The following is a 21,725-nucleotide window of genomic DNA, read 5'->3' as shown; positions in this document are numbered from 1 at the left end:
CCAAGGAAAGGATCTATGATAATACTCGGGGTAGTTCTCTAGTGTTTGAGGCCAGGACGGGAGTATTGCGAACCAAGACATATCGGGCCAAATACGAAGGGGTAGACACGGTATGCAGTGCGTGTGGAGAGGAAGAGGAAACTGCCGAACACTTGATAATATTCTGTAAAGGGCTTCACCCTATAGTTCAGGATGATGGCGCAGAGTTTTTCAAATCACTGGGGTTTAGAGACAGGGAGGGCAAAACAGACTTTAAGCTGGTAGAATTAACTAGAAGGAGGTTATTTGATTGGTAGCTAAAGTCAAGGCACGAGTGAAAATTAAACCCTTCACTGCAAAGTACGAGTTCTCAACCTCACTATTTAAAGAAAAAAAGAAATAAATCTAGTTTGTGGTTCACTAAGTACGGCTTGGTGGCGTTAGCCACCGCCTGATCTAAAGGGTACAGCCATATCGATCCATCCATCCAGAGGGACGGGAAAACAAGTGGCGGTGGCTCCGTCGGGGCAGCAGCCGCAGCTAATTAGCTGGTGGTTGTCACAACAGTGACCCACTCAGTTGCTTTATTCAGAGTTTTTAAATCTCATTTATCGCAGCAATGACATATCGCATATTTAGTAGACTACAAGGCACTATCTAGTTAAAAAGCGAAGTGATTTCGCCTGTGCGGTCCAAGCACCTGAAGTATTTTTTTTTTTTCAGAGCCAGCTTCTTGCTTCGAGGCTGGAAGAAAAACCTACGATGCATGTAGCTGAATCATATGGCACTAAATGCGTGACGAAGTCGTTGTTCTATTTATGAAGCTGTCTTAAACATACATCTTTCTATTTTTGTGGCGTTTATTCAGCCCTTTCGCGTTTTCTCAGTCGGTATGCTTGACAATTTTTGGACACTTGACAATAGACGTTCATAGTTTTTGTATGCTAAAAACGTATTAAACTGAATAGTTTTTATGTTATCCGGTACACGGTAGTGTGCCGAAAAGTAATTAAGCTTCGAACGCTGCATAAAAGGGGATTTACAAACATGGTGACGCGCTCCTCGCAACTTTTTATTTTTGAAGAGGGTGTGAAAGTATACATCATTAGAAGTGGCATTCAAATTTTTTTATATTTCTTTTTAGGCAGGCATTTGTGTGTGTGTGTGCGTGTGCGTGTGTGCGTACGTGTGTGTGTGTGTGTGTGTGTGTGTGTGTGTGTGTGTGTGTGTGTGTGTGTGTGTGTGTGTGTGTGTGTGTGTGTGTGTGTGTGTGTGTGTGTGTGTGTGTGTGTGTGTGTGTGTGTGTGTGTGTGTGTGTGTGTGCGTGCGCGTGCGTGCGTGCGTGCGTGCGTGCGCGTGCGTGCGTGCGTGCGTGCGTGCGTGCGTGCGTGCGTGCGCGTGTGTGTTTAGATGTTATAGCAGAACGTGCGAAGGTTCAATAGAAATGTTATTTTCTGGCGTGAGTATATCTTACCACTCGTACGAAGAGTCGCATTGTAATATGCTTGAACGTGGCCTATCGGACCTTGGAATTCTGCTATTTCCATTAAAACGAACCACTGCCTAATGAAAATTATCGTATTAGTGATCGACTCCGGCGAGATCTGTTCCGGCGGTTACAAGTACGACCACCACTAGAGCATTAATCCCGTCACCGAGCCAACTTGAAACGCTCGCGGCCGAGATTCCTTCCCAAAACCTCATAGAGTGCTAAGCCTTGAGGTACATCGAGGCACGTTTTTCCGTATGCAAACAATGTTCATTGTAAAAGCACCCAGCATTGATAATGTGATAGTAAGTAGCAGAGCTTAGTTTCAAAATCATGTCAGCGCGAAGCGACGAAAAAATAAACAAGTAGAGCAAGTGCCAGGGGGGGGGGGGGTCTGAACCCCCCCTCCCTTGGCTAGCCCACTGGTGTCATGCGTATGGACACCTTACAAGTTTTCAAATAGCGTTTGTCCCCGCAAACGCTGACTCACGCTTGATTCACCACGAAGGGGCTTTGCGGGCCAAATGCTATTTCGGATTTTTCGTGGGCGGACCGCAAACGCTAGTGGCCGTTAGCGTTGTGACGCATGCGCATTGGCGGCGACCACCACACAAAGCTTTGCGGTACGCTATTCGAAAACTCCCAAGTTTCGCTTCTGAAAGCCGGCATACACTATAGGTTGGGCGCAGAGTCGCCAGGTTTTGAGGAAATGTAGCAGGATGTTGCAGCTAGGGCACTTGGGCGCAATTTGGCACAATTGGCGCAGCGGTACCATCACTGTAAAAGTGCTATGGAGTTGGTTTCCCTGTTGAATTTCAGAATGTGTCCTGGGGGTGCTGAGAAGGTGTATTGGCAATGAGAATCATTTGAGATAATTGTTTTCATTAGTATATGAAGACCACATATAGTGAACCTAAGGAAAGCAAGGAGGCAGTAATATGTATATATATATATATATTGACGCGTGTGTACTGGTGGACCAAAACAACAATAAGGGGATTTGGCGGACACCAGGTAGTGGAGCTCTGGCTGATTGTAGATAAAGAAGGCGATCTTGCTGTTCGGCTGCTGAGAGTCACTGTGTGAACGTTTATACGTTTATCTGCCTTTGGTTCGCGCTGCACCGCGACACTGGTGGAAGTGCTGGGACGCAACCCTACCTAATGCTCCATACTCCCACTGGGAGCCGTTCATCGAGCTCGGACGCATTGTCACCCATTGCAACTCCCGTGCACAGGTTCAGTCGGCGGCTGATAGGCCTCGCTCCAGAGTTCACGCCTTCCACGGAACCTCGCAAGTGCCGATTACCTCTACAAATGGCCAACTCCAGTCCGCAACCGGCACCCCAAGGCCCCCCGCCAACACAGCCTTCACAGGTAACCATCTTTCAACCACTGGTTCCCTATCACTTTAGTGGCGGCGCCCATGAAGACGTGGACGACTGGCTTGAGCACTACGAGCGTGTCGCCAAGATTAATCTGTGGCCTGAACAAGAAAAGCTCTCACGCGCCTACTTCTACCTTGACGGCGGTGCGAAAATATGGTATGAGAACAGAGAATCCAGTCTTTTAACTTGGGGCGACTTCCGACAACAGCTTGTCGATACGTTCACCAATGTCGATCGACGCGACCGTGCGCAGCAGCTATTGGAGCTACGGGTTCAAAAACCCAATGAAAGCGTTACTATGTTTGCTGAAGATATGACTCGTCTTTTTCGTCGAGCTGACCCGAACATGAGTGAAGATAGGAAGTTGAGCTACCTCATGCGCGGCGTTAAGGAGCAACTTTTCGCCGGGCTACTGTGCCATCCTCCAAGTACCGTAGTTGACTTCATCAAGGAGGCTACGGCTATCGAGCGGGCGCTCCATCAACGATGCAGGCAGTATCATCGAATGTCTAGCAGCGCCCCAATCAATGCTGCCGCCATACCTGAGGATCAAAGCTCCCTGCGAGACCTCATTAGGGAGATAGTTCGCGAAGAACTTCAAAAGTTCCGGAATTCGGTTGCTCAAACCCTCGTTGCGTCCGTCGCTGAACTGGTACGTGATGAAATCCGCCACGCCTTTTCTACCGCTGGTCCTGGGGACGAGCACCGTCCCATGAGCTATGCCGATGCTCTGCGACGTTCACCATCTGGTACATCGCCGCCATATCACCCAGTGCCGACGGCTCCTTGGTCACCGCGGCAAGAGCAGACCCTGAGCCGACCGCCAAGCCAACCGACGTACCACCAGGCGTCCACAGCAGCACCATGGACATCGTCGCAAGAAGGGAGGCTCAGACGTCCACCACTCCGAAGAACAGACGCGTGGCGCACAATCGATCGACGTCCACTATGCTTCAACTGCGGAGGTGCAGGTCATATTGCCCGTCATTGCTGGAACCGCAATGACTCGTTCCACCCACTTCGAACATGGTCTGACGATCGACGTGCGAACGAAGAATACATACCACGCCGGGAGGACACCTCTTTCTATGGAGCCCGTTCTCACTTTTACGAATACCGTACTTCTGACGAGGAGGCAATACCTACCCGCCAGCCAGGTTTGGGACGTCAATCGCGCTCTCCTTCTCCCGCTCATTCACCTTCGTCACACCGACGTACCTCCGCGGACCTTAACGCAAGAAGGTCACCCAGCCCGCGACGGGGAAACTGAGGGCGGCGACCTCCGGGGGTAAGGTTGCAGGCCATGAAGATGACGACGAAAAGCCCCCATTACACGACGCTGTAAATTCGACAAGACGTGAGAGCGACGACATTGTGACCGCTGACCTGAGTGTTTTTCTTGACGGCCAGAAAGTAACAGCCTTAGTCGACACCGGTGCCGACTTTTCTATCATCAGTCAGGACCTCTCCATGCAGCTCAAGAAAGTGAAGACACCGTGGACAGGCCCTCAAATAAGGACGGCAGGTGGTCAGTTATTGATGCCCTCTGGAAAATGCACAGCGAGAATTGACATAGGAGGTTCTTCCTTCGTTGCGTCGTTCGTCGTTCTCGCCGCATGCTGCAAGGATCTAATTATTGGTATGGACTTCTTACGAGAGTACGGCGCCGTCATCAATATCCCAGACAGTTTGATTACATTCCGCAACAGTTCGGGCGCACCTGATTATACACAGGCGCGACCGAATCAATTGCGTCTAACTGATGACGATGTGGTTCTCCCTCCACGGTCATGCACGCTTGTTTCTGTGGCAGCCGCTGTCCAGTTTGACGGCGAAGGAGTAGCAGACCGAATAACCTCGCTCCTCTTCACACACGGCATTTCCGTCGCAAGAGGTATCGTCAGTGTCGCCGCTGGACGCACGGACTTGCTTCTGACAAATTTTAGTGATGAGCGCCGGCACCTTCCAAAAGGCATGGCCGTCGCTTACTTCGACGATATCACAGACGCAGAAGGCTGCTTGGCAGTAGTCGACGAGGCACCAAAACTTGATTCGACACCAGTTCTTGACGTTAGCACTACTTTGCCTAAGAACGAGTGAAAGAGGCTTCTTGAGCTACTGGCCGAATTCAAAGACTGCTTTTCGACAACATCAAGAGTTGGCCGCACGCCTCTAACCAAGCATCGGATAATTACCGAGGACATGACAAGACCAATTCACCAAAACCCCTATCGCGTGGCTGCAAAAGAACGCGAAGTGATACAAGAGCAAGTCGACAAAATGCTAGAAGATGTCATTCAGCCCTCAAAAAGCCCCTGGGCGTCACCTGTAGTCCTCGTTAAAAAAAAGATGGCAGCCTGCGCTTCTGTGTAGATTACCGAAAACTCAATCAGGTGACAAAGAGAGATGTGTATCCACTTCCTCGTATAGATGACTCTCTCGACAGACTTCGACATGCTCGTTACTTTTCATCGATGGACTTAAGGAGTGGGTATTGGCAAATCGAGGTAGACCCAAGAGACCGCGAGAAGACTGCTTTTGTGACACCAGATGGCTTATATGAATTTAAAGTCTTGCCCTTTGGTTTATGTTCAGCGCCTGCTACCTTTCAAAGACTTATGGATACCGTACTTTCTGGGTTGAAGTGGAAAACCTGCTTGGTCTACGTTGATGATGTCGTAGTTTTCGCCGCAACATTTGACCAGCATCTTAAAAGACTTGAGGCAGTTTTACAAGCCATACTGTCTGCGGGCTTGACGTTGAAGCCTGAAAAATGCCACTTTTGCTATGAAGAGCTGCAATTTCTTGGCCACGTTGTCAGTCACGCAGGCGTTCGTCCTGATCCTGAAAAGATCGCAGCTGTTGCACAGTTCCCAGTGCCGACTGATAAGAAGGCTGTCCGACGATTCCTCGGACTATGTGCGTATTATAGGCGATTCATCGCGGACTTCGCACGCATCGCATCACCGTTGACCCGCCTCACGAGAAAAGACGTTGTTTTCCAATGGAGCAACGAAGAGGAAGCTGCTTTTAAGAATCTCCGCCAGCGACTACAGACGCCTCCAGTGCTTGCCCACTTTGATGAGAAAGCCCCAACGATGCTACACACGGATGCTAGCAATATTGGTTTGGGAGCTGTGCTTGTGCAGCTGCAAGAGGGCACAGAAAGAGTAATCGCCTATGCAAGCCGAACACTAACACGCGCTGAGACTAATTACTCCACGACTGAGAAGGAATGCCTCGCCGTGGTATGGGCGGTCACGAAATTTCGCCCGTATTTATACGGCCGCCCTTTCAAAGTCATCAGCGACCACCACTCACTGTGTTGGTTGACAAATCTTAAAGATCCTACCGGGAGATTAGCGCGTTGGAGTCTCAGGCTGCAGGAGTACGACATGACTGTCGTACACAAGTCAGGAAAGCGCCACATGGACGCCGACTGTCTATCCCGCTCACCCATTGAATCGGCAACTCTATCCGATGAGGAGGAAACAGCATTTCTCGGTGTGCTTGACTCAACCGCTATTACACAGCAACAACGTGGCGACCCTGAGTTACTTGCCCTAATTAATTACCTGGAGGGGAGATCTCAGAAGGTACCAACTGTTTTCGTAAGAGCACTGTCATCATTTTGCTTACGGAGCGGAGTCATATACAAAAGAAACTTCTCTTCGACAGGATCTGCGTATTTGCTCGTCATCCCAGCAGCCCTTCGCTCCGAAGTACTCGAAGCATGCCACAACTAGGTGACTTCAGGCCACTTAGGTCACACAAGAACGTTGGCCAGAGTACGGCAGCGCTACTTCTGGCCAAGACTGACCGTTGCCGTAAAACACCATGTTCGTACTTGCCTCGACTGCCAGCGACGGAAGTCACCACCGACTAAACCAGCTGGCCTCCTGCAGCCCGTGCAGGTCCCAAGAACACCATTCGACCAGATTGGCATGGATATTTTGGGCCCACTTCCTACTTCTACTGCTGGGAACCGCTGGGTTATTGTCGCGACTGATTACCTTACCCGTTATGCTGAAACAAAGGCTATCCAGAGAGGTACAGCAGCGGAGGTGGCACAATTTTTCATCGAAAACGTTGTCCTGCGGCATGGTGCACCAAGCGTCGTAATCACAGACAAAGGAACCGCATTTACGGCAGCTCTTTTGGAACAAGTCCTCATGCTGAGTAGAACAACCCATCGCAAGACCACCGCCTACCACCCGAAAACGAACGGGCTTACAGAGCATCTCAACAAAACAATTGAAGACATGCTTTCAATGTACGTAGACGTCGAACACAAAAACTGGGACGAAATCTTGCCATATATCACGTTTGCATACAACACTGCCAAGCAAGAAACAACCCAGATGACCCCGTTCAGCCTAATTCACGGAAGGGAAGTACGAACCATGTTAGATGCGATGCTAGCGCATGAATGCGACGACATCGAACCAGACGCCGAGATGTTTACAGAACGAGCGGAAGAAGCAAGGCAACTAGCACGCCTGCGAATCCAGCAACAACAAGAGTACGACGCGAGCCGCTACAATTCTCGCCGCAGAACAGTCGTTTACCAGACCGGTGACAGAGTATGGGTTTGGACGCCCATACGGAAACGAGGACTCTCTGAAAAGCTCCTAAGGAGATACTTTGGCCCATATCTAGTACTGCGACGACTGAGTGATTTTACGTACGAGGTCGTCCCCGACAGTTCATATAGTACGAGGCTTCGCCAGCACCGTCCTGAACTAGTTCACGTTGTGCGCATGAAGCCTTATGAAAGGTAGTGACTGCGCAAGACACTTCTTAAAGAACAGACAAAAAAAACTGCACTACTGGTTTAGCATCGGGGCGATGCTCATTAAGAGGGGGGGGGGGGGGGGGGGGGCAAATGACGCGTGTGTACTGGTGGACCAAAACAACAATAAGGGGATTTGGTGGACACCAGGTAGTGGAGCTCTGGCTGATTGTAGATAAAGAAGGCGATCTTACTGTTCGGCTGCTGAGAGTCGCTGTGTGAACGTTTATACGTTTATCTGCCTTTGGTTCGCGCTGCACCGCGACAATATGAAACTGGATGTAAAACAAATTGACGCCGACCGTGGCCAAACCCACAACTATCACAGTGCACATGTGGTGCTCTCCATCGGGCTATGGTGGAGGATGCTCCCCAATCCACTTTTTTTATTGCAATTAAGATTTAACCATAAAAGTGTCAACCAGTATCACTCGAAGCCATGCTGGCTCATGTAAAATATTCTCTTCACCCAATCGCGTATACCGCGAAATACTGAGCAAGTACCCCGTCCCCCCTTCCCCACCTCCTATGATGAAGAATAATCCAACCAGATTCGGGAAGGGGGTGCTTGCTCAGTCCCAACTCCCGGACCGAAATTCGATATGGCGAAGGGAGAGCCACTAAGAATAAAATGCCCATCCATGTTTCTAATGAAATTATTTATAAAGCATTTCATAAACAACATATAGATACGCGTTCAGTGTATCCATTCTTGTGGCACCTTTTTGTACACTGCAGTGATGCTTACCTTGGAAAAAAAAAACAAAGTGGCCGCAGGAGGAGGGCGAGGGGGCGCTCGCTTGGTTTGTACTAATTTCAGATCTTCCGAAAAAGGAAAGGGGTGATTGCTCGGGTGGGGCGCTTGCTCCGCATTTTACAGTGGTAATAGTAGGCGAACTTTAGAAGAAAGAGGACCAGTGAACCATTAAAGGGGCCCTGCAACTCTTTATGAGCATGGTCAGAAAACACTGCCGATCGGTAGTAGAGGCTCCCGTCAACACGCGAGCCAAATGTTATAGCGCAGCACGCGGCCTGAAATTCACAACAAATTATCAAAATCAGCTAAAAAAATGCTTTCTCTTCCCTCGACAAATGGCGGAAAACGCTCAAAAATCACACGTAGATTACCCATGTATCAGCCATTGGCTTATTCAAACATGGCGCGCTCGGTTGTCACAGAGATCGACGCGAGAGGCCGTTAACGTGTCCACGTGTGCGATTGCACTGAAAAAAGCCGCGTATTCGAAGAAGAAAAAAAGAAAAAAAAGTGCTCAAGGTCACAAGGCGTGAGTGACGTTTTTTTGTTGGTTTGTTTACCCCTCCCATCCCTTCCTGCTTAGCTTCCAGCGCTTTCATCGGGACAAGAGAAGAGAGAATGCGACTGCAGCGCGTGAGAAATCGTAACTCCGCTCGTACTGAACGGATTCTTAAAATTTTGTGCGTTCAATTTGCGAGTCAATGTGCTTTCCCAGTGAAATAATTTCATGGTTACTCAAAAAAAGTGTTTCAGGGCCCCTTTAATGGTACACAAAGGCACCATGGCCTACTGTTCACACATAATATTGACACAAGGCAGGAAAGCCTGGGTCAGGAAGGGGTGGCCCGCAAAGTTTGGTGTTGGGGACAGTCAACGTACCAGGCCTTCTACAGCACACTTAATTTAAGAACCTTGCCTTGGCATGTTGTAATAATATTATTTTATTCATTTCCTTCTATCAAACAATCTTATAAGAGATGAGCAAATAGCAATATTAAGACCAAATTAGGCACATATAGGCAAGTACCAGAAGCGAATTCAACCCTTTTAAAACAATTTATTTTCTGCTTTAACCGTCTTTAACAAGTTTGGTCCTGCCTATTCTGCGAGAAGCTGGGATGTCTCATTTTATCCCACGATTATTAAAAGCACAAGGTAAATGTGTATTGTGTTCACATACGTATAACTTTTCTAACCGTATGAACGAAGTCTGGTTTCCTGAGCAACGTGGCTTACCCTTTCGCCTACTGCCTACTATGGTAGTGGGGATTAAATTTAGGCTGCGTATCTTGTGCTGGCAGTGACTACAGCAAATCAGGCGAGAATGACGGCCATTTAGTATTATCGGATAATGTGACGACAGAAGCTGCACAAGTTACGTCTGGCACGTTTTCCCGTTGGCTCTTACAGTATTGCTATATAGTGTCAGTGGCGTGGCCATACCTTTTATATTACTCTATGGAGTGCCCGTGTCACTGGGGCACCCGTAACCCATGACGCGCCACTTTGCGGCCGGTTCACGGTGTTTTCAACGCCTCCTCTATTTATTTCGCTAGCGTACGGATACGTGGTTTGCCCAAGCCACTTGGGCGCTAGTAACCCGCGACTTGCCACTTCGCAGTTCTCAGTATTTCGTCAGCATTCGTGGTTTGCCCACCCTTTGAAAACAGGCATGTTAATGTCGATGCCAACAATCGCACCTGTTGTAATTATTACGATCTAAGGAAGCCGGATCGGTAGGGTGATTGATGAGCCTGGTTTTATTTATTTTTTTAATCAACGTGCGTACAATCATTTGCGATATCAACATACGATCAACGCCGTGCGAGCAGCACCATTCTTGTGCCCGTGTCCTCCTGTATACTGCCTTAGCCTGGCGCGCGACCGACACGAAAGCAGCATTCATTAGACGGTTGGGCGAGAATGTCGGCAAACTATCGGAGAACAGTAAAATTCCGGTTACTGGCACTATATCCGCTGCCTAAATTTTAGCGCACTTTGCCACTAGAAGCCTGTCCCGCCCGTTCGCGCACGATTGACTTCGTGGAACCGTGGAAGCGCGGATCAGGGAGTCTATAGAGATACGTCCGACGTTGCACTTTCTCTCTTACTCACGTGATACAAAAAGTGGGCTCATGCACACTGGTTGGTTTTTGAAAGACGGGCACAGTTGCGGTTTCAAAGAGCATCGAGTGAGGCGGCACCCAGAATGGTTTCCGTGCTAACTCAACTGACGACATGGACACAGAAAAACACGTTTACGCCAATACGTGAGCATTGCCCGGGCACTTTCTTTTTTTTTTTTTTTTTTTTGCAGCGAAGGCCCTAGGCGCTGTTATGACCCCCTATCAAAAGGAAAACAGGGGGAAAAGAACGGCAGGGAGGTTAACCAGCCTATAGGCAGCCGGTTTGCTACCCTGCGCATGGGAGAGTGATGGGGGAGATGAAAGATAGAGAGCAGAGAGGGAAGAGAGATAAACACACCACATTCAGCAGCACACGCGCGCACACTCAGTCATAGTACAGTGTTGTCTTTCGCGGTGTGTGACGTTGCTGACCTCCTATCAGAGGTTGCAACTATACGCGTGGACCCCCCCCCCCCCCCCCCCCAAAAAAAAAAAAGATAAAAGAAAGCACTGCCAAGGCGAAAATCTGTGCTAGTCTGCCCCCTTCTTTCCGTTCAAAAAGAAAGGTCTGCTAGGAAAGAACGCTTGCAAGGATCGTGGCAGCTAGCGCAAACTTGTGACACAGATGGCGGTTCGTCGTTTACACGAAAACTAAAGGCGCGCTTGGCGTGCTGTGAGGAGGCGACATGACACGCACTTTAATATCTATTCGACAAGTTATCACGTTTTCAGTTTTGTGTCAGTAACCATTTAAGGAGGCATTCACACCGGTGACTGAGGGAAGTCAACGACTGGCACCACCAACCGCGACGTCATTCGTCAACCACGCGATGCCCCAAGTTTTCCGTTGTCATCGGCAGTGTCGCCCAGCTCGTTCCTTGTTGGTCTTTTGCAAACTTGTACGCGGTAGCCGTGACCTAGGGACGAATCCAGCCACCCATTTTAGGGGAAACGGTCGCTTGAATTAACACCGAAAATAGGGACGTGGTCATTACTTTTGTTTGTTTTTACTAGCACAAAAACCCTGTAATGGCATAAATACTGTTAATGTGTGCTCACAGTGATGCCACTCATTTGTCCTAACTGATGATAGCTAAAGCCCCTACACTTGGCAAAAGTACCACCATCTGCTCTCTCCCTCGCTGCCTCCTCTCAGGCGCGTTGCTTTTTTCTCTTTCGCTTGCGACAGTGGCGCCCCCTGTAACGCGCCACGAGCTTGCTCCAGCGCGGAGAGGAGGAAGCAGCGCAGTTTAAAAGAAAGCGGTACTTTTTTGAAGGTATAGGGGCTTTAGTGTTAGCAGGTGGATGGCAAGCACTGAAGAGAGGAGGGCAAGGGCAATCGCCACCTGTCCCCCCCCCCCCCCTCCTTGGGTTCGCCATTTTAGATAATAAAAATAAATAAATATATAAAAATCAAGTCCAAATTCCAAAAATAGAAACAGCAACCATGATAATACAGTAACTGCAAAGATATCTAAAAAAACTAAACATGTGTATATCGGTTTCGACTCCCGGTTTCGCGTACGTCTGACGTACGTTTAGCTTTTAGCATTCGTGTGCTCCCGGCGTGCCTTTAGACACAGCACGCTTCTATAATCTATTACAGAAGTCAGAAGCTTTAGATATTTACTTACGCGATAGGATTCAATCTTGCCTTTGACTTGCATATTCTTGGTCAGCGCCTCTTCCAGGTAGTCTTTGGTACACTGCTGCGGATTTCTTCCATGGTCAATGTAGCTGCACAGAAAGTCAAAAGACAACACGTTAGCAAAATATATATATATATATATATATATTTGGTCAGTGAAAGCCTACTAACTTACTCGAACACTTCCAATGGCACTTGTATGTCTTGGACTTCTGGCTTAAATCGGTCCACCTCTTGCATCAAAGTGACGATGTGATTTCTGAAACAATTTTGCAAAGCCGATTCCATTTACCTTCAACGGAAGCGACCTAGCAGGAGTGACAGGGAAGCCACGATAGCAGCACTTACATTTTCTGGTCTAGCGTGGTCTGGCTCTCAGACTGAAAGTCACTAACTATTATTCCTAACTGCCGACAATCCTCTATAAGCATTTCTAAAACTGATTCAAGCGCTTCAAGTGTGGCCGACATCACGCTGCTCAAGCACCTCCCGACGCTTCTGCACGCACGGCCGCGTTAATGTACAGGTGCGCGCATAACTGTGCCCGCCGCGGGATCGCGTAGCCGAAGGCATCGACGAGCTATCTGGTTACAAGACGCCTGCTGCGGCGCGCATGCGCGTCCCGCCGTATCAGTTGGCCTCTCATGTCGCTCTCTTCGACGCGCTCGTAGCCGAAGCGACAACTGGGTGTCGCTGTCTTTGCTCCAATAAATTGGTGCCGTTTTTTTTTTTCTTTTTTTACGTAGTGCCCGCAGCGGCGCTGCGTGGTTCCAGCGCTGGTAATGATTTATACCAGTCTATTAGCGTAGTTAAGCGTAGCCAGCCTCGCAAAGCCTGGTGAAGCCAATCACACAAAATTAAGTTTTCCCAGCTCAGCTTGCATTTGTTGCGTTAGGCCGAGTTGAACTTAAACGAGCCTAGTTACGATGAAACAAGCGCAATATAAGTGCGAAGACATAATTAAAATTTGTTTTAAGGATTATTAAATATAGTTTAGCTTACTGAGAGTACACTTGGTGATTAGTATCTTCCTCAGCTTGGACTCTCTGAGGTCATAAAAATTCTACTTCAGTTACTTATTGTGTTTTATTAGAACTTGTTTAATTAACCTAATTATAATTAGGCTATTTCGATGATGGCATGATCAACCACACTTGATTGGATTTTCGTATGCTTACCTTGGCACTGCTTCATCAGCTCAGTTATGCATAATTAGCCTAATTATGCCACGTGAAACACTAGTATGTATCGTGTGTGATTGGATATCACACTAATTGATTATAACTTGTACGCGTTCTGACTAACACTAATTAGACAAGGATTAGCTTGATTATTGTAATGTCAGTAAAAGCAATTAGTATCTTCCAAGGATTGACGCCCCTAGGCTCATGGGAAAGTTGACTTGGATTAATTGACCGCGTTAAGGTTTGCCTTATTTGGGCTGATTTTGCTCAGCTAAATGAAATGATAGCACGATCAACTAGACTTAATTGTATTTGGCTGTACGTGTACTTTCCTCAAAAATTCACTTGGCTCTGCCCTGTTCATTTTTATTTTATAATTGGCATTGCCTGCTATATGTTTGGGCCAAGGATTTGTTTTTCTTACCTCATAATAAAGAATGTACGTGTACTTTTTTTGACCCCTCTGGACACTTCGAAGCTTTACTACGCTTAACATAAAAACAGGAACCTGGACTGGGTTTAAGCTTACTTACGCCCGAATTTATCAGGTCATATGACGCACAACTGGGCTAGATTAGTTTAGGCTACACTTACATTCACTTAACTATATGGGCTCATTTATAGGTTCAAATTGGCCTAATGTGACAAAGACAAGCTTAGCAAGAAAGAATCGCGACGGAGCGAGCACTGTATGACAACAGCTAGCTGCGGTGCTGTCCTGCTCTCCAAAGTTTGAGCTGGCGCGCTGCGCACTCTTGACTATTAGTATGGATTCTAGAGACCATACTATTAGGGTGCCTTGAGCGAGGATGCGCGCATCGAGGCACTCTATTGACTGTCGAAGTCGTTTTGATTATGTCCCCGATACGCTCGCGGCTGTGTGCAGCTCATGGTGTGCAGGACCTGTGGTGGTGAGCGGGAAACTATCGAGCACTTGCTCCTCCACGGATGGCCTCCGAGATGGCGGGTGCGCGGCGGGTTTCTCTCCAGCCGTCCACGGAGAGAGCGTGTTTCCAGAGGCGGGCGCGCCCACTCTTTTATCCACGGCGCTGTCTGGGGGCAGTCTCGTGGGATTGAAAGGAGGGTAGTGGAGGCTAACTGTGTCATCTGGGGTATGCGCCGGCAGCTCGGATACGGCGTAATGGAGGTGAACCAAGACGTGTACGAGCCCGGCGCTCACCTCTTTGCACAGGAATGACATTCATTACAGTGGTAATGGTACATGCACATAGATGAATGTGGCTCCAGAAGTCTGGGCAGTGTTCACAAACGCATCAAGCTAAGTTTTGGAAGAGCAATGAAAGCGGGAAGGAGACAATATTGGCAACTGCAGGGTGATTTTTATTCAGAAAGGCAAATAGAAATAGCTACTAAACAAAAATTGAGAAAGTAATCACTGAGTATAATAAAACAGCGTGGACGTACACGAATCTAATTAGACTGTTTGAGCTAGAGCTTGCTAAGGCGCGTGACAAGTCACCCCGGAAAAGGAGACACAAATCCAAGAGTTGGAGAGATAAGGAAGTCAAGAGAGCCACAGTAAAACGTCAGGAAGCCTCAAGAGAAGCAAAACAGAGAGGTGAGTGAGTTCGTACTGATCCATAAAAACGTAAATGTAGGGTGAAAAAACGCGGACAAGAAAGGGTACACCACAAGCGCTAGGGAACACAGACATGCTAAGCAGTGGGGTGAACCGCACAGACGATGTTGAAAGAAAATGCGATATCTTTCTAAGCTGTAGAAGGGAAGCATCCATTTTGATCAATGAAAAGATTAGAAGAAAAGGGGCTCACTGGCTGGCAGAAGTACATAAAAAGGATAGCAGCTGCAAATTTTGGAACCATCTAAACTCTCTAAAGAATGAGACAAGCCTAGAGCAGAGGTTTATAACTATAGCTCAATGTGTTAGGCTAAAAGGGGACGAAGCTGTTGAATATATAAGAACAAGGATGACACAAAAATTTCAACAAGGAAGTGTCTTATGCACCTTGATAGACAAGAATGGATCAAGTGGTGCAGTAGCTCCATTTTCACAACGAGAGTGGGAAAAGGCTGAGAACGGGGTTCCTAATAGTACATCAACAGACCCTGACGGCATCCCAATTATGCTGATAAAGGAATTAAATCCCAAGCCTAAGCAGACTTTGAGAGAGGCAGCGAGCAAAGCAATAATTGATGGTGAAGTCCCGGGTGGATGGAAACTTAGCAGAATGAACATGATATACAAAAGAAAAGGGGACAAAGCTTACATAAACAACTATATCGTCCTATAACAGTGTCATCAGTGGTATACAGGCTGGTGAGGCAGATTATAAAGGAAATACTTAAGGCGTGGATAGAGGATGAGGGGGTGCTGGGGAAACTACGGGTTTCAGAAACGAAGGAGGTTGGAAGACAATCTGCTCTCACTGACGCAGTGCATCGAAATAGCAGAAAAGAAACACAGGCCTCTGTGGCTAGCATTTTTGGATATCAAGGGAGCCTACGATAGCGTGGTTCAAGAGGCCTTGTGGGGAATACTGGGCACACTAGGTGTGGAGGATGGAGTCACAGAGCCCTTAAAAGACATCCATCAAAGTAACACTTTATTTATGAAATGGAAAAAACAGGTATCAAAGCCCACAGAGGGGGCCTTAGGCAGCGGTGTTCTCTGTCATCCTTGTTATTCATGATGTACCTACAAGGATTAGAGGCCAAATTAGAGAAGAGTGGACTTGGCTTCAACTTCTCTTTCGTCAAACAAGGAAAACTCATTCATCAGGCAGTACCAGCATTTATGTACGCAGATGATATAGTGCTAATGGCCGACAACAAGGAAGATTTTCAGAGATTGATGGACATCTACGGTAATGAGGGAGATAAGTTAGATTTCAGATTCAGTGAGGAAAAATCAGCAGTCATAATTTTTAATTATAATGAAGGTAGTGAGCTTGCGATACAGGAGTTCACGCTAGAAATAACGAATAAATACAAATATCTTGGCGTATGGATAAGCAATGGAACCGTACCGGAACACGGAATATACGTAATGACTAAGGGAAACAGGAATGCAGTGGTGATGCAAAATATGGCACTGTGGAATTACGATAGGTATGATGTTGTGAGAGGAATTTGGAAAGGTGTCATGGTTCTTGGTCTGACTGTCGGCAATGCAGTCTTGTGCATGAGATCAGAGGTTCGAGCAAGATTATAAATTAAGCAACGTGGAATAGGTAGGCTTGCTTTAGCAGCTCACAAGAATACACCAAATCAAGGAGTACAAGGTAACACGGGATGGACATCATCCGTGGGCAGGGAAGCCAGCAGCAAAATAAAATTTGAGGAGTGATTGAGAGAAATGGGGGAGGAGCGTTGGCTAGGAAGATTTTCAGCTATTTGTACACGAGGAATGTCGATACAAAATGGAAGAAGCGAACCAGAAAACTGACAGGTAAATACTTAGAAAAGAGCAGGGGGCCAAACCAAAAAGAACTATCGGTTAAGAAGAAGGCGAAGGCAACGGAGACTGATATGTGGTAAGAAGTCCGCACTAGAGATATATCAAACTTTTAAGCAGAAAATTACCAAGGAAAGGATCTATGATAATACTCGGGGTAGTTCTCTGCTGTTTGAGACCAGGACGGGAGTATTGCGAACCAAGACATATCGGGCCAAATACGAAGGGGTAGACACGGTATGCAGTGCGTGCGGAGAGGAGGAGAAAACTGCCGAACACTTGATAATGTTCTGTAAAGAGCTTCACCCTATAGTTCAGGATGATGGCGCAGAGTTTTTCAAAGCACTGGGGTTAAGGGACAGGGAGGGCAAGATAGACTTTAAGCGGGTAGAAGTAACTAGAAGGTGGTTATCTGATTGGTCCCTAAATCAAATCACGAGTGAAAATTAAACCCTTTAATGCAAAGTTCCCGTCCTCAGCTTCATTATTTAAAGAAAAAAAAGTTTCATCTAATTTTTGGTTCACTAAGTATTATGGCTAGGTGGCATTAGCCGCCGCCCAATCTACATAACAGTACATCTATATCAATTCGTCCATTCATTCCGTCCACGTGATTCCGTGTGTGCCCCACACGAGTAGTATACATACTCTATGCCCGCATGCCCCGTCTCAGTCTACATTACAGTGACCTCTATTCTAGTACACTGTAGTCTACATTCACCGTTGGGGGCACGCAGAAAATAGACGCATACGCGCGTCCCCCAAGTATCCCGGCCACAATCTGCCGACAGATGCAGGACGCGCGATGCGCGCGTCACGTTCCATTTTTACTGACGCCGTCTCAAGGTTGCTTTTTTTGTCCGCTGGGCTATGTATTCTGGCGCTGCAGTCAGATTGGAAAACTCGACTGAACTCTAACTGGCTAGAGTTGGGGATCAACGCGCGGTCTGTGTTGCGATCGACTAAGTCAGGTTAAGTTGTGTTGCAACTCTCCACCATGTGCTCTTTAAAGGCGCGCCGCCTATCCAGCGCTGGTCTCCAGCTTCTTGTTTCGGTTTCGGTTTTGACTCGTCATTTATCGCTTAAATAAATTTATTTACAAGTTCCTGGGCAAAGTAAACCACTCTAGTTTTTGGAAGACTGTCTATACTATTTAAAAACAGTAATATTTTAGTATGGTCGAAAATGCACCAAAGTTTCCCTTTAAGGGTCAGTGGCGCTTGCTACCACTCACGCCAAGACAGCTTGGCCAACTGGTAGGTGTTCTGTGGCTTCGCCTCTTTCTCGTTGCTTGCGTGCTAGTGCTCGGTCGTCTCTCTATAGGATTGTAACACATGGTGTTTCGTAGCCGTGTGGTGTAAACGTGAGTACTTGCCCGAATTCTGTTACTCATATTGCAGTCCGTTCATTTTGTTGGCACCTGTCTTTTGCTTTCAGACTGCGGTAAAAGCAGCTGTTGAAGACGGATTGCTCAGGCAGTACTCCCTCACGAGCAGTCCGACATTTTCTTTTTGTATAGATGTCGAACCGGGTGCTGAAGAAGCTCCAAGGCGTCAATGAAATTGAGAAACTTGATGCTCAGTCGGAAACAGAAGATGAGGCGCCCAATGTGGCTGCCAGCGATGCTCGAAAGAGCAAGGAAGCGGCTGCAAACCGCTTTGAGCTGGTGAGTTTATTTCGACCTGGCAAGTTCGCGTTGTGGTTTGCATACGCGCGTTCAGGAGGTGCCGTATGTACATGCACAATAGGGTGCTCAAATTTCGCGTTCGTATTCCTGTGCTGCGGCAACGCTCATCAGCGACAACTGCTAGACATGTTGCCTCGGGAATCTGTAGTATATTAGGTGCACGGAATATTTTTCGTTCTAAAGGTTTATTTACCAAAGCGAGACTTTACATTCTTCCTGTGACGAAGGCACACAGAACTGCGTTCCATGTTACGGTAATGTGTTTCTGCCGCTTTCGCTACAGGCTGCAGCTCTGGCTATCAGTTTTAACTAGGAAATACATCTTTAGTTGAGATTTTGTTTTTTCTAGAACTGATGTGTGATGATGTAATCTAGATGTGCAGCGCAGATGAGTGCCATGCTGTAGTTACCTTCATATGACTGAAATTGAGTCATATGAAGGTAACTACACCATGACACTAAGTAAAGTTAATCGGTGTGCTCTTTTTTTAGCTTTCTTATATTGCATTTTCATGGTAAAAAAAGAATTCTAGCGATTATTTGCCATGACACCCGCGATAGTTACAAACAATCAGTTTCCCTGGCTCCTAATACTACAGAGTGCCCTGGCAGTATTACATGCAAGCTCATGCAGTTGAGATTGGTTTATTTCATCTGTTATTTCATAGTAACGCTTTATATTGTAGGATTGAAGTGCACCATAGTGTTTTTTTATTTTATTTTGATTAAAAGTTTTAAGCAAAATATAACTTGGGCTAAACCCTTAAGGAGACGTTAAAATGAGCTAGAACCAACAGTCATAAAAAACAAATTGAGATAAGCCATACAGCACCTACCATAAATAAAGCTAGTGGGCCAGTCATCACCTTGGAATTCACTAAAGTAATTAGACCAGAGTCGACCAAGGTCATAAATAAACTGTGGTAACTAATTTTCAAGGCAGCAGATTGGCTAATAGACCAGAAGAAATTTCTTTTTATCTTGCTTAATGGCACCATGTACACCATATACATCCTGTGCATTTTTGCTCATTTTGAGGTACCAATTTCTCAGTGACTAAATGGCATGTTCGCACAATCCATAAATTATTTTTCCCCCCTAAAATTTTCCACCCTTTCAACCGAAGCAGATTTATTAAATATCTGACTAATTTTAAAATTTTTGCAAATTTTTAACTAAGCCCTAAATTTTAAGTTAATTGCCATCTATAAAGATTCATAACAGAAAAACTAACGTGCATAATTTCAATTCTGCTTCAATAGTATGCATTTATGCAGAATAAAAAATAAAAACTGCTTAATTTGGAATACATAAGAAATACTGTTACCTAAGTAATAAAAAAACATGGTTTTGAGATAATCGAGATTAAAGTTGGAAACCTGTGCAAGGGTGTCGGGCTTTGCACTACCCAAAACTGCATTGACAGGTGGCACTGTATGTCTGCAAAACTCCAGAGTCTGACGTCTATTCACCTCAAAGCTGAGAGGTTCAACGGTGAAAAGTTTGCTGGTTCAGTGTTCAGTGCCTCAGTACGTCACTGGCATTTATTCACATTTACTAGAGAACAAACAGTATAGGTTGCCGTAAAATTTTTGACTTGCTGAAGACCTTCTTTACCCTCAGCAACTTCTCGTCATGCATGACAAACACAAGGTGTAAGAAAGCTAGGAGCTGAAAGTGTTTGAACCAATGTGCTCCAAAGACAAAGTGTGAATATAAAAGCGCACAAGTGTCTTTGGAGCACCTTGGAATTTACCTGAAAATTTTCTATACTATACACAGCTGACTCTAGAGAATCATTTTGACTTTGGTACATGAAGTTACTTTTTTTTTCAGAAATATAGATTGTAAGCACAGAGCCCATATCAAGGGCTTCCTCTAGGATGCGTTTTAACTGACTGCTTGCTTTTGAAAAAACTGATTTTAAGTCACAGAAAATGACGTTTAAGAAAAGCACAAATGTGGAATCTATGCACAAAGGAACACCCCTCCTAGATTGCAATGAAAAAAAAAAAAAGTGGTCTTTTTTCAAATTTTGCCCTACCCTGTGTCCTTAATGAAAAAAAAAAAAAAAGATGCGAAGAACATTCATGTAGAGCCATCAGTATGATACCTCTATAAAGGTGATTTATTGCCCTGGAGCTGTTGGCTGATCGTGCACAGTTCTGAGCCCAGTCCGCTAGCTCATGCCTCTGCTGTACACACAATGCTGCTGTCCTTGTGCTGATCTACTTCCTTTTCATTACACCTCGTATTAGCGCAAGGGCAGATACAGCCACTCATTTTAGAGGGGGGAGGCGGTCGCTTGAAGTAGCACCGGAGATGTTGGCCTGGTCATTACTTTCATTACTACAGCATCATCATCATCATCAGCCTGACTGCGTCCACTGCAGGACAAAAGCCTGTCCCATGATCCACCAGTCAACTCGGTCCTGTGCTTGATGCTGCCACTTTATACCCGCAAATTTGCTAATCTCATCTCTTTCTGTCTCCCCCTCACCCACTTGGCTTCTCTGGGAATCCAGTCGGTTATTCTTAATGACCAGCAGTTATGCTGCCTATGCAATACATGCCCGGCCCATGTCCATTTCTTCTTCTTGATTTCAACTATGATATCCCTAACCTCGGTTTATTCTCTGATCCACTCTGCTCTCTTCTTGTCTCTCAAGGTTACATCTATCATGGTCTACTGAACTTGGTCTACCGGCTCAATGTGTTTGTACAAAATCGTCACAACCATTTCAGGATCCCTTTAAAGGGACACTTATGTGAGACTGTATTAGCATACTGCTCCTCAAAGTGATGCAGGAAAGGTTACAATCTAACATGGAGAAAGACGGCAAGAGAGCAAGCAGGTTTCAAAAGGGGGTGTGGTACAAAAGACCACATTGAAGTATAAGGTGGTTATGGAAACCTGTAAAGAATGCCAGAAGATTAAGCGGCCTTAAAGGCACCCTGAAATGGTTTTTTAATGTTTTGTCAGCGTTTAGGCTAGAACATCATCAAATCCTTCGCATCGCAAATTTAGCGGTACGCTGTGTACAAAGGCCGCTATAGGAAGTTGTATCTATACCCCCTTCTCACCCCTGCCTTGCCTCCTCAACTCATGAGATGTGCTGGCATCCCTGGTGATTGCAGTGCCCTCATGAGCACATTGGACGGTTTGAGCTTTGCCCAGTTACGGCCTCCGAGATTGCACGCCGACGAGCTGTACATAATCTCTGGGACCATAGCCTAGTG

At 46.5% G+C, this 21,725-nt stretch overlaps 2 protein-coding genes across 4 annotated transcripts in view; one reads left to right on the top strand and one right to left on the bottom strand.

The window, feature by feature from the left end:
- Nucleotides 1-12,799, bottom strand: part of LOC119187477 (mediator of RNA polymerase II transcription subunit 10) — a 16,010-nt gene extending 3,211 nt beyond the window's left edge. Inside the window, exons 1-3 of the mRNA XM_075878647.1 lie at nt 12,527-12,799; nt 12,354-12,437; nt 12,165-12,267 (exon numbers count right to left, since the gene is read on the bottom strand). Of these exons, the coding sequence (XP_075734762.1) occupies nt 12,165-12,267; nt 12,354-12,437; nt 12,527-12,648 (309 nt within the window). The 5' untranslated portion in view covers nt 12,649-12,799. The remainder of the gene's footprint in view (nt 1-12,164; nt 12,268-12,353; nt 12,438-12,526) is intronic.
- Nucleotides 12,800-18,077: 5,278 nt separating this feature from the next.
- Nucleotides 18,078-21,725, top strand: part of Nulp1 (Nuclear localized protein 1) — a 113,454-nt gene continuing 109,806 nt past the window's right edge. For 2 of the 3 annotated variants that reach the window (XM_037435582.2, XM_037435580.2), the window contains exons 1-2: nt 18,078-18,161; nt 18,236-18,464. In XM_037435582.2, coding sequence (XP_037291479.1) covers nt 18,318-18,464 — 147 coding nt within the window. In that variant the 5' untranslated portion in view covers nt 18,078-18,161; nt 18,236-18,317. The remainder of the gene's footprint in view (nt 18,162-18,235; nt 18,465-21,725) is intronic. The other variant, XM_037435581.2, reaches the window with a different exon arrangement.

Source organism: Rhipicephalus microplus, chromosome X (assembly GCF_043290135.1).
Source record: "Rhipicephalus microplus isolate Deutch F79 chromosome X, USDA_Rmic, whole genome shotgun sequence".
NCBI lineage: Eukaryota > Metazoa > Arthropoda > Arachnida > Ixodida > Ixodidae > Rhipicephalus > Rhipicephalus microplus.
Note: the sequence above shows the minus strand (reverse complement) of the source record. Positions and strands in the feature narration are given on the sequence as shown.